The 12,849-nt window shown below is 37.1% G+C and overlaps 1 protein-coding gene across 1 annotated transcript; it reads right to left on the minus strand.

The window, feature by feature from the left end:
- Window positions 1-270: 270 nt before the first annotated feature.
- tll (nuclear receptor subfamily 2 group E member tailless) lies at window positions 271-9,959 on the minus strand. The gene is made up of 4 exons (XM_018506090.1): window positions 9,855-9,959; window positions 1,806-2,042; window positions 1,397-1,620; window positions 271-1,002 (listed from the first exon to the last, which is right to left on the minus strand). The coding sequence occupies exons 1-4, from the start codon at window positions 9,919-9,921 to the stop codon at window positions 337-339; spliced, it is 1,194 nt and encodes a 397-aa protein (XP_018361592.1). The 5' UTR covers window positions 9,922-9,959; the 3' UTR covers window positions 271-336.
- Window positions 9,960-12,849: the final 2,890 nt, after the last annotated feature.

The raw sequence follows: 12,849 nt of genomic DNA on the forward strand, positions 1-12,849 counted from the left end.
CGCAATAAATAAAAATTGAATATACTAAAATTTTCCAGTAAAATTGTAGAATATTAGTACATAAATTGCATTTGTTGCAGATGCAATTTTATGTACTAATATATTAATAAAATTAAAATAAAATTTTTTACACCCTTCCTTTTAGACCAATGAAAAAAATAAAACAAAGATAATTTCTAATTATATATATATTTAAAAAGTTTCTCTTTCTCTCTCATATAAATAAAATACGTTGATATTGAACATTTAAAAAATCTTAATGGGCCAGAATAAAAATATAATAAATAAGTGTTTTCCTCAATTTTCATATTGCTTTGTCAGGACGGATCCGTTATGTTAGGACGCCTTGTACACATCGCAGATAATCCTTTCGATCGGAATCACGCCGATAGTTGTCCTGAAGAAAAGTTCCTCAATAGCATGTGCAGATACGGAGCGTAGGGTAGGCAGTAACAACAGTAGCTTATTGAGTCTGAGGGTTCCATAAGAGGCCCCGCTGAGCCGTTGTCCTAAAGCTAATTGGGCGCTGTCCATCAGCCGGGCGACGCAAACAGCATCCCTCAGCCTACTTCCGGGACTAGGTGAATTACTGCTTGTACTCCTACTGCTGGATACCGGTTCATTATCCAGACCGGCCTTGAAGAGCACTATCGCTCTGATACAAGCAAATTCGTGTTGATCTAGGTTCATTGCGTGGAAGCCGGCCAGAGTCTCCCGGAAACGGTTCACTTCGATCGCAAGCCCGATACTCTGAAGATTCAACGGTAGTAAAGGTGTGGGGTCCAAGGTTGGTATCATTTGCGCGGCGGCTAACAGAAAGAGCTCGCGCCAGGAAGACTCGAGCAACGTCAGCTGATCCTCCATTACGAGATTCGTTCCCGACACCAAATCTCGCGCCCAGTGCACGTTCAGAAAGAGTAATCTCGCGGCCTGCTCGCATATAGACTCAGGATTGATCGAGGGTATAAACGGCAACTGCAGATTCGGGATATTCGATGGCATCTAAAATAGATAATGCCCTCAATGTTTCGTCGCTGTTAAAAATACATTTTTTAACTTTCCTCGAGTCTACGGAAACGTTTATATCTTGCAAAAGTATTTAGATCTTACAAAAAAATTTGTCTAGATTTTATAAAAAATATCTAGAAGATATATCGCACTCCCATAAGAAAAGTGATACAAATTTACATTTTTCTACTATATTTAATATATTGTCAATTTTTATCAATTTTAAAATACGTAATTTTCTTTTTTCTCTCGAATAATTTTATATATTTTATGTTACTTTTCCTAGAGTACCTATGCGATATATAAATTCTACAAAAGAACATTTAGAAAAATTAAGCAAAATTAACACACTATATTAGATATTAATATATATTAGATGCAGACGTACTTTTGATACTGTCAACGCATTGCAATACGCCGGATGCGGAAGGGAGGGATGGGGCGATGGTCCAGGCATGGAGACGCGTGGTTCCGACGGCGCTTTAGGCAAAACAAGATCTAAAGCCGTTGGTGCCGATGCTACCATGCTATTCATAATTTCAGGTTCCTTAAAATATAGAGCCATTTGCCTACGAAGAGTCGAGTTCCGTGGGCCTCGTTCGTGTTGCACAGCTATAAAAAAAAGCGATATGGTTTCTCGTTTAGTAATGACTTGTAGTACATTAGCAAACAGAGGAAAGTGAACGATAATACAAGTTAGAACTATAATAGCTAAAATGTATTCAGAAGAGATTTACTAAAAAAATATTTTGAAAATGCATGAATGGAAGTGTGGATAGCTAGGACGCCTCAATTACCATCTTTGTTCATGCCGGCCTGAATGCATTTTGCCAATCGGCAGGCACGACATTGATTCCGATGCGTCTTGTCCACCATACAACCCCCCTCGGATTTTGCCTTGCACACGTATTGACGATTCCGTCTAATCGATCGCTTGAAAAAGCCGGCACATCCGTCGCAAGCAAATATACCATAATGCTTTCCCGAAGAGTGATCCCGACATACTTTACAAGGTATATCATAAAGAATGCGGCCTGAAATGGAAAAAAACATTCCATAAAATGACAGTAAAATAAAATAATTTCACCTACGTGCAAAGTTAATTTTTTCCAAAATTAAATTTAATGAAATTATTTTATTGACTTTTCTAGCAATTAGAAAGATCTGAAAAATGTACGAAGTGAGTGCGAACAACTTGTTTCTCCATATTATTGCATATTCCAACATGTAGCTATCCCTTTAAAGAAATGTTAGCCTAATTTGATCCTCTTGATTGACGCGACATTTTCGCAAGGTAGCGACTTCGGTAGTCTGTCGAAGGAACGCGCTGACGTGAAGAGACACTTCATCATTCCCTCGTCAATCAATCCGATACAGGCTTCGCGTCAACTTCATCGCGTTCAACGAAGGAGTCGTTGCCGGCCAGTGAGTAAGCATGCCATTGTCGTTTACAATCTATGGAAAGGGCGCGTTAATCTCGGAAAATGCCGGTATTTTGGTCGAAACCCGTTTACGAGCGACAACACGAGCCCGTTGAATGACATTTTGGATGTGAATGGATCGATTTGTCACCAATGGTTCACGCAGGAGGGAACGTGGCACAATGTGCGCAGACACACGCACACGTCGCGCATGTAAACCCTTGGCCCTTGGGCGCGCGGGATAACGGGAGGGGAAGTTGGGGGTGCGCGCGTTTGTAATGAGGGTACCAACTCCTTGTCCTGAGCTCCGCCTACGCCATTGAGACCGACGAGATTGTGAATGGGCCTGAATAGGCCGGATGTGGCTGCTGCATAGCCTAAGTGAGCAGCCAGAAACACGACACTTTGCTCGATATCGGACCTCCGATCTCTCCCGTCGGTTTCTTTATCTCTGTCGTTATTATAATCGCGATGGTGGCCAGTGCAAGAACAACACGCCCAGAACTCGTTTAATATCTTAAATCGCCAGTGTCGAATGCGCGCGCGCGGTAACTACCGTACAACAACCTGTTGATTGGTGCATTCTACCTGACGACGCTATGGCACACAAAAAACTTAAGTAGTAAGACATAAGCTTTAAGCAAATCAACGTTTTAAACCCATTTTACGTAAGCGTGGTCAATTCATGTAACTTAAACCACTTACGACTACGTTCACACAATTGTAGATCGAGCTTTAGATTTGCTCTACGTTATTATCTTACGGTCTCTATTATGATTGCTCAATTCGCTTACTGCTTACGTTTTACTGCTTAAATTTTTTGTATGTCTAATAGGCCGTCTACATTACAACCAAAAAAATCTTTCGGTTCGGGTCCTTGCTGTACACTGTACATTATTAGGGAATAAGTTTCCGCCCATTAGAGAGATGTCATTAGTAGCACTGCTTGGGTGTTTGATAAAACGGCAATACATGTATTTGAAAGGTGTGTGTTCAAGCTTTTGAGCCCAGTAGTTGATATTCGTTCGAAGCGATTTGTTTGAACTAAGCTTTGAAACAAAAACAATAGGAATGGGACAATAGGCACGATAAGCTGATTCTACGTGACAACGCTATGTCACACGTTGCAAAACCGGTCAAGAAATACTTGGAAGGAGTGAAGTGGAAAATTCTGCCCCACCCGCCGTATTCACCGGACATTGCTCCTTCAGATTTCCATTTGTTCCGGTCCAATTCTTATGAAGATATCAAAAAATGGCTTGATAAATGGATCGCTTGGAAAGAACGAGATTCTTCCTTCGAGGAATCTGTTTATTACCTGAAAGGTGGGGGAAAGTTGTCGTTTCTGATGGAGCATACTTGAATGAACTTACTTTGTATTGTTTTGTTTAAATAAATACATCTTTTTCATTTAAAAAGGGCGGAAACTTATTCCCATACCCAATATCTTATAGCAAATATGCCTATTATCATCACATTTTACCATAAATTTACTAGGTGTTAGCTGTCCAATGTGATACACAGAACTTTGTATTCACTACCAAGCCTCGAGTTACAGCCTATATTACACGTGTCTACCATTTCTTACATACTTCGATTGTCGGTAATAGCGATAAATCGAGAAGTTTCCCGCAGTCTCACGCACACGCGAGCCGTTCTTTTCTTTATAATATTCACGGTTAAAAGGCGCTCCCCCTTCTTGGCAGCGTATGTGATCGAAAGAAAAGGCCTCGGTGTTCCTGGAGGTAAATCATTAACGAGGAGTTACAGTAATGCGCAAAATGTGGTGCATATGTTGAAGCGGAAAGCAGACGGGTTGCGGCCGGAATGACAGGGCTGGGCCCCCTCAGCCCTTGCCGGCCTCGCGCGATGAGGAATGTCCACCTTTTCTCTCCCTTCCCAGGAGGGAAACTCCAGGACTCGCGCGCGTGCACGCGTGTCCACGATCGCGGGCGCGCGTCGGAATCACGCAACGCGTTTCTGCATACCTACTTCGCCGTCACGTGGTCGCATGAAATTTGCAGTCGGCTCCCGAGTCACTCGCGATTGAATTTTTCATCGTCGAGGAATCGAGGAATACGCGGCTGTATTCCGCCCGGGTGACGATCATCTTCCTTCTGTGAATATTTCACGCGTCGCGTCAAATATTCATGCGATATTTATAGTAACCATTGCGAACGGACTCTTCCTCCGTGTCCTCTTCGCCGAAGTAAGCGAGAGGGAAGAGAGGAAGAAGGAGACAAAGCTTAGGGGAGGAGAGAAAGCCCCTTTACGGGGGGTTGCTGTAAAAATCACGTGAATATTTGATGAGGCGCGTGAATGCGCGCAAGCGCGCGTTTTCAATCGCGCATATATGAGAAAAATACTGTCATTAGTCCGGAGGTGTGGCTAGAGAAAAGAGGGGAATGTAAAATCGTACGTTTGCCGTACGAACACGAAGACGGTAAGTATCGCTCTAAAGCGCGAGCACGTGCTCCCCCATATCAATTATTTCATTTGAGCCGTGGCCACCGACGAAAACGGTCCCGAATGTCGCGTTACGTCAGAATTGTAAACTTCAGTGGAAATCGACACGTGGAACATCCGATATCTGAAATTCGGTGGCGAAGGGGAACAGAGCCTGGGTTCTGCGAATATATAGCCGGATATGTAATTCAACGGCTAGTAGCAGTCTTTATTTCGGCTGGCGTTTTCTCCGTCTCTCCCCAAAAACCGAAAGTTGCTACTATGTGTCGTGATCACGAAATTAAGGGAAAAGTTTGTGTTGCGCGCATCCCCATCGGTGCACATTCGCATGCAAAGGGTGAACGAAAACAAGAGAAAGGTGAGAGAGAGAGGGAAGGAAGGGGGAGAAACGCGGCGAAAAATATGTCCTCCAGCCAAACTTTCGCTGTACGAAATTACGAACTTCATCTAATTGCAAGGGGACTGATAGACCGAGTCTCCAGTCCGTAAAACGCACGTGACTCGTTTTGTGCTCGGCGACGACGCATTATTGTCGCGTCGCCTCACTGCTCGAACGAATTTTATCGGCAAAAAATAACCGTCCTGCCGTCAAACTTTTTCTATATTGGTCTTCTATGAATTTTACTTTATAATATATTTGCATGTGTCGGCGGGAATAAAATCTCTTTCGAAAGTCATTATTTATGTGCGTTGTGATTACATATCTATTAAACTTTTTAACATCTTAACATTTCGTTCATAAAATGTTAATATGTTAAAAAGAATTTTTTATAATTTTGAAAAAGAGATACCTATAAAGAATTTTGTCTATCATTAATTTATTATTATATGTTCATATAGCTTACAATAACATATTAAATTATTTATTTGTATATATTAAGAAATAAAAAGGAAAGATGTTAAATGAAGAGTATATACGAAGTGCGGAAAAATTCATATAAATTTATGCCCGACAATTAAAAAATTATAAACTTTCAAAGATTTAGAATAGAACGCATTTTTTTACTATTTTTCGTATAGTAGAAATATTTTAAAAAGTTCTATTAGTCATTAGTTCGACGAATGGAAACCTGAATTCTTTCAGAAGGAAAAATTTTCAAACATTTATTGTTAACTATAATAATATTAATAATATTAGTTATAATAGTTATAATAAATGTTCAAAAAAATGCTTGATTCTGAAAGAATGGAGATTTCCATTCATCGAACTAAAAATTTTTTTTAATATTTTTAATATTTCTTCTGTATTACAAAGATAGTAATAAATGCATTCTGCTAGTAAATCTTTAATTTTATTAGTTTTTAATTTTTTTAGAAATTTATAATTCTTTAATTTAGCATTTTCGGGCATAAGTTTATATGAACCTACTTAATCTTATTAACACATTATATAATTTTGGTCTCGATATACATGGCGAATACCCTGTACATCTGTTTACCATAATTAAATAATTATATTAAGGAAAAATCATCGCAAATGATAGAAACAGATACACATATACGGATATAGTTACGCATAATTTTTTGTAATGTTAAATGACTTGTTTCCCATCGTTCTATCATTTCACGCGCCATCAGGTGGCATTACGCGGTAAACGAGCTTGGGAATGTAGTGACATGTGTTTTAGAGCCGTTTGCTATCAGTGTATATTCATATATAACCAATCTAGAGCAATATCTGTCTGTCATCTGCTCGCTTCAGACGCGAAAATACCTTATCTGCATTTGTAAAGATAGACTTATCCCAAAAATTTCGAGAGATAAAATCGAATTTTTCCCGGACAACGCTTCATAATTCTAAGAATCCAATTAATTTTATCTTATCATCAATTTGTCGTCATTATCATTACATACGTCTTAAAACAATATATTACAAATTATTTGCGTGAAAAATAAGTTAAAAAATAAGATGTTAATTTAAATATCCTATAAATTTATCTTTCTATTTATAATTATCATATTATAGAAAAATCATTGTAGAAACAGATACGAATAAAGTCACACATAATTTTCAAATAGATTTGTATAACTATATTTTAATTAGCCCGATGTATTACACTGATTGGAGACCAAATGACGCTGTGTTCAACTATCCGCGTCAACCTGCTAGTCGACCACCACGGTGATTCGTTCTCGATGCATCGTTTTGAACCATCTGTCGTTATTTTCTCATGGATGACCTACGCTCAGGGATGAATCGTTTTAAATGCACGGTGGTTCGCTACATTTAAAGGCCACATGTTTGTTATTTCACACGAGATGAAATTAGCATGCCATGGCAGAAACCATGAGAATTGTAATAGGTATGCCACGATCGATAACTTCGACAGATTACAACAGGTATATGTCATGGAAATGCGTGCATTGTCAGCTTTATTATTGTGTTTCTACGTCCGTCGATTGCAACCTTGTTTTTATAAAGTAAAGTTATAAATTATAGACCGGTATTAATAGTCCATTCTTATTTCAAGGATATCTTAAATATTTTGAAATACTATACAGCTCTACGATTGGTTCGTAACATCTTAAGATTGTACTTAAAACGATCTTAAATATAAGAATCGACTATACCGGCTATAATAGGCGACTCAAAATTTTTTCTCTGCACTAAAGGCAATAAATGTGCTAAACTCGAAGTTCAGGTGATTTGGAATTCAGGTAAAATCGTATAAAATCACTGTCGTCACTAATAGATGCTAGAAAAGAAATAAAACAGAAGAAGGTAATTAAATTGTAAAGCAAGAGAAAAACTAATATAACATAAAAACAATTTTCTATGTTTTCAGAAAATGTACATAAAATAAAAAATATACAGGATGTCCCAAATTTAAATGGCCAAACTTCAGGGATTGATAAACTAAGAAAAAGTTTTTTAGAGATATGCTTGTTTTTGCTTCATTTTGGAGAAAATCATAAAAAAAGACAAAATATAGTTCTCGTTTGTACTTATTTATTACTTATTTATTCAGATTTATTTATTCACATTGTCGCTTGCTTAATGTAGATATTATTTAAAGTTTAAAATGTTGGCGTCTTGCAACAATGTACACATTGCGTTTCTGCAGCCAAACACTGATCTGGTCAACGTAATTCTGATAATATCGACAAACTGTTGCTAGAAATATGACGAAGCCTATTGATATGTTTATTGCTAGCAGATTGGTGATATAGACCAAGCAGCATTTACATTTCGGTTTCTACTACTCGCTTTCTACTACTTAGGCTGCGGTACACTTGCTTCTTCCAAATGCTCTGAACGTTACGCTCCAAACGCTACGCTCCGATTGGTCCATTAATCTGATAATATCGACAAACTGTTGCTAGAAATATGACGAAACCTATTGATATGTTTATTGCTAGCAGATTGGTGATACAGACCAAGCAGCATTTACATTTCGGTTTCTACTACTCGCTTTCTACTACTTAGGCTGCGGTCCACTTGCTTCTTCCAAATGCTCTGAACGTTACGCTCCAAACGCTACGCTCCGATTGGTCCATTACTATTTCGAATGCTACAATTACTACGTGAACGTTCCAGCCTACCCACCTCCCAAGGTGAGGCAGTTGAAGCGAAGTGGGAGCAAAAACGATGACTTATTGATGACGTAATCAGAGTTGCTGGGAGCGTGCTGAAGCATCAAATGGATCAGTCATATCAGTGCTCTGTAGCGTTTGAAGCGCTAAGTGGACCGCAGCCTCAATTTCTGCTGCTAATCTATCGTCAGATACATTGCTCCACGCGCAGATACAATTCGATTTCTGTCACCAATCTGCTTATGAAAGTTCTGCTGACAGAACAGAAACAGAATGCGACCGCAATTATTGATGCTAGTCTACTGATATTTCTGATCAAATCTTCTGCCAACATTTTTCTAGCATTTTACTCGCTGAATAAAAGCAATTTTCTGCTGTTGCAATCTTTGGAAACATTTATCTCACCGGTGAAATTTTTTCACCGAAAATTTAATTTAAATATTTACCTAACGATAAATAATATATTTATATATTAATGCAAGATGATAATATAATTTTTTGTTAACTGTTACTGTATAAATACAACCAGTTTATATACAAGTAATTAATAAATACTAGAGTCAGTTTCAAAAGCTTGCAGCTTATTAGATGGCGCCTCAAAGTCGTAAAGTGTGATAAGGGTGAAAAAACAAAAACAAAAAATTATTAAATTAGATACAACGTTATGATTCTACGATTGCGCATTTATGCGATTCTGTTTATCCCTTTAAATTTTAGTTTTAAATACTCTCTACATTCGCATTTTTTGTAGCGTTAAACAAAGTAAACATAATTCACAGTCTATGATTGACATTATAATAAAAAAGCATCATAAATAATATAAGAGAAAAAAATTTCTTTTAAACAAGAAGAAAAGAAGTTATAAATATGTACGTTAGTCATCAGTTTTTTCTTAATATAGATGATACTCAAAGAAACAATTTATCTAATGGAAAGCTCGAAATAAAAAAAATTGTATACTCAGAGCATTAATGAAAAATAATACGCTAAATTTAAAAGTGTTTTATTTTTCATTTCGACAATTGTTTATACTAAAGATACAAACATTTGTAAAACGCATGTGAATCTGTATAAAAATAATTGCAGAAATTGTTATATGTATGTATAAATTTCATTAAAAAATTGATTTAAGTAAGTCTGATATTATTATTAAACAAATTTTATTAAATATAATTTACTTATGTGTGTAATATAAGACGTAAGATAAATTCTCTTCAGAGTAACACAATCATAAAATAATTGAGAGTCTATCAATAAAAAAAAGTAACAAGAAAAAAATTATTAAATAGTCTGAATGGAAAGTTTAGTACGCGGCGAATATATTCTATGCAGGAGAAACATGTTAAAATTTTTAGAATAAAATATCAAAAAATATACTTAAGCTTTCGACGATGTTAAATAAACATAAAATTGAGAGGTATTTACTTGAAGAAGCCGGCATCTTTGGCGGTGGAACTGACATATGTGGCATCTGTGACTCTTGATTCTGCATCCTTCGTGATCGTCACTACACAATAGTCATCGAAGAGGCTTGAGTGAGAGACAAAACCAATGGCACCATGCACACAATGAGATTTTTTCTCAAAGCCGGACTTTTCGGACGGCTAGTCCTTCCGTGTTTTACGACATCACTTTCTGGCTGTGGTGGCACGTTAAGGACTAACACCGGGGTGAAATGTGACTGAGAGTCACCTTAGTCGAGACTTTTTGATGCCAACACCGATAGTGAACAGCTTTGATGCTGCTATATGGAAAACGTTTCTCATTGGCCGAGAGCTTCCCTACCCTCGGCAAAGGGCGGATCTGACGAAAGGAGTGGTTCGTTCCTAACGTTCGGGGGTTGAACGTCACCGCTACGAAGCGACAGGGGGTTGCGTCATCATCCCCGCCACTGCGAATATCACTTTGCGAGAATTACCTTTGAACGAAGGTGAGAAGGAAGATAGCTTCCTCACACCCCTTACGGAGTTGTGCATAGGGAAATCTTATCATATTTTATGTTTGTATTGGCACAAACAAACCATGGGTGGATAGAAATTAATTATTAACGTTACTGCTGGCAATTATTTGACAAATTAATACGTTAACTATAAATTCCAGTAAATTCAAAAAGATATCTAAAATTTTCTAGTCCAGTACATACAGGTATTCCTTTACTTACGACAGGGTTATGTTCCGAGACTTTGATCGTACATCAAATAGTGTATATAACACTGAATGTTTTTTTTTTAGTATATGTAATATTTGTATTACTAATCATAAAAATTGCTCACAGTTTTATGAATTGTAAAATAGATAATTGATGCAAAGTGATTAATTAACAATTTTTCAACCCTCTAGAGTTGATGATGGATCTATTGAAGCCAATTATAAATATCTTTGTCAAAAATGTAAAACAATTCAATTTTCTTTATGATACATTTGCAAATTTGGATTATTCTTATTTAAATACATACTTAGTATTTATTTCTTTTTATACAAATTATTTTACTTTAATTAAAATTAATTAGTATCTTTTATATTAACATAAATTAAATAGATCTTATAGATTCAGCGTCAATAACTGAGTTACAGCATCAGCTCCGCCAAGAGAGTTAATATAAAGCATCAAACCTATATTATATCCGGATATTAGAACCTATCGAAAAGATTTCTATAAGATTCTTTAATCTAGTATTTATGTTTTGTCTTGTGAGAAAAGTTGCTCACAACTTTGTAAATTGTAAAACAGAAGATTTAATGCAAAATGACTGATTCGCAGTGTTGCATTGATATAGAAAGCAATAAATCCGTTTATTTGAATGTTAAGACAAGCAGCTGTGTTTGCAGCATCACCAAACAATTCTACATTAAAAATTCCCACAAAAAGTCGCTGGTCTAGTTAATAGCTCCTAATTCTGCGGCGCCGTAATTCTGGACGCGCTCTGTTTAGGACCGGAATTAAATCCCTCGCTTTCGCGGCCGTTGAAATTCGTTGATGCGTGCGCTAGGAAGAAGCTCAGGTAGAGGGTAGACTTTTGTTGAAGTTTTGCCATTCAAAATGCCGTGGAGATACGTGGAGGAGGTTAAACGGTGGAGTGCATATACTTGGAATAATAGCGATGCCGCCAGATGCGCTGCGCCTGACTCCCTGACTCCATCTTGAATTATCTCGTGCTCGATCCCTATGGAGCTTCCCCCTTCATGAATGTGTATATATATGTATATGCGTGTGTATGTCGCGCGCAAAACAGGGTTGGGGCGCGAGCTGTTCTTACAGTCGGTGAATTACGCCAGGAATCCGTCATAACCAATGTAATATAGCGGAGATTGGATCTCTCGATGGCATATCACGCTCCCCCTCGAAAGAGTCCTACCTGAGTCGATGTTATCTTTGCAGATTACACCAGGTGTATTTTTATGATGCTTCGCAGGAAACAACGTGAAGGTACTCGTGAGGGTGCTTTGATTAGCCTTGTAATTAATCATGCGCGTTATGAATTCTTTTTATAGATTCAAGTTTTTAAATATTGAGAAGAAAAGATTCTTTTGACATTATTTCTAACGATATAATATCCTTGATAAAATTAGAAGAAAATTTTGTTAGAGCATTGTTTCGATCTCTTTTTTTAAGGGAAATTACTCCGAATCATATACATAACTGGTATTATTATCTTCCGATGATTACAAGGTAAAAATAAATTGGAAATTACTTGAAGCAAAAAAGTTAGTGACATTTGTTTATAAATCTTTTATCATAGACACGAATATTTACGTGTATTTTACATGTTTCCGTAATCTCTTTTTAAACATTAATACACTCCAAGAACTCCATGAATATGTAATAGAAAAAAATTTCTACGCACACACACACAACAAATAGAAACGTATTTTTGGTTCGAGTTATATGTATATGTTTGCACCCTCGACTTGGCCGCTATTGAGAGGTAAGCCCAATGCGGCCGAATGTTCGTTCGACCATGCATCGTTTTAGCTTTGGCGCAATATGTCAGGATAGAAGATTATCTACGTAACTGTCTCGGGAATACGGAGCCTAACAATAGCCATGTTGCTTCTCTATTTCTTGAAGGGAGAAAAGTTTCGCGAGACAAATAAGAGATTCTAGTTGCTTTGTCAAGAAGGCAAACGTGTCTAATGCTACTGAAATTAGCATTTTTCTGCTGTATCTAAAAGAACAGATTCTCTATCAATACTATAGCGCAAAAACTGATGTATAACAACAGTATCTCGAAAAAAATAATACTTTTTAAACTACCGCAGTAATATCACGAGTTAAATTGACTGGTAATTTAACAAATTTTTGATGCTTATTCGCATCTTCGAAACGATGTTATTAATGATGAATAACATATTAAAATCTGTAAATAATTAATTCTTATTGCGAAAAATATTACTTCGGCCGGGAGTCGAACCCGGATCT

This window comes from Trachymyrmex cornetzi, unplaced genomic scaffold, assembly GCF_001594075.2.
Source record: "Trachymyrmex cornetzi isolate Tcor2-1 unplaced genomic scaffold, Tcor1.1 scaffold223, whole genome shotgun sequence".
Taxonomy (NCBI): domain Eukaryota; kingdom Metazoa; phylum Arthropoda; class Insecta; order Hymenoptera; family Formicidae; genus Trachymyrmex; species Trachymyrmex cornetzi.

Bases quoted from the DNA above. Each gene is read 5' to 3' on its own strand.
- tll (XM_018506090.1), bottom strand. From the start codon at position 9,921: ATGCAGAATCAAGAGTCACAGATGCCACATATGTCAGTTCCACCGCCA. The intron at 2,043-9,854 runs GTAAATACCTCT...TTTCCATTTCAG, and splicing joins AAAGATGCCGGCTTCTTCAA to GCCGCATTCTTTATGATATA. The intron at 1,621-1,805 runs GTAATTGAGGCG...TTTTTTTTATAG, and splicing joins GGCCGGCATGAACAAAGATG to CTGTGCAACACGAACGAGGC.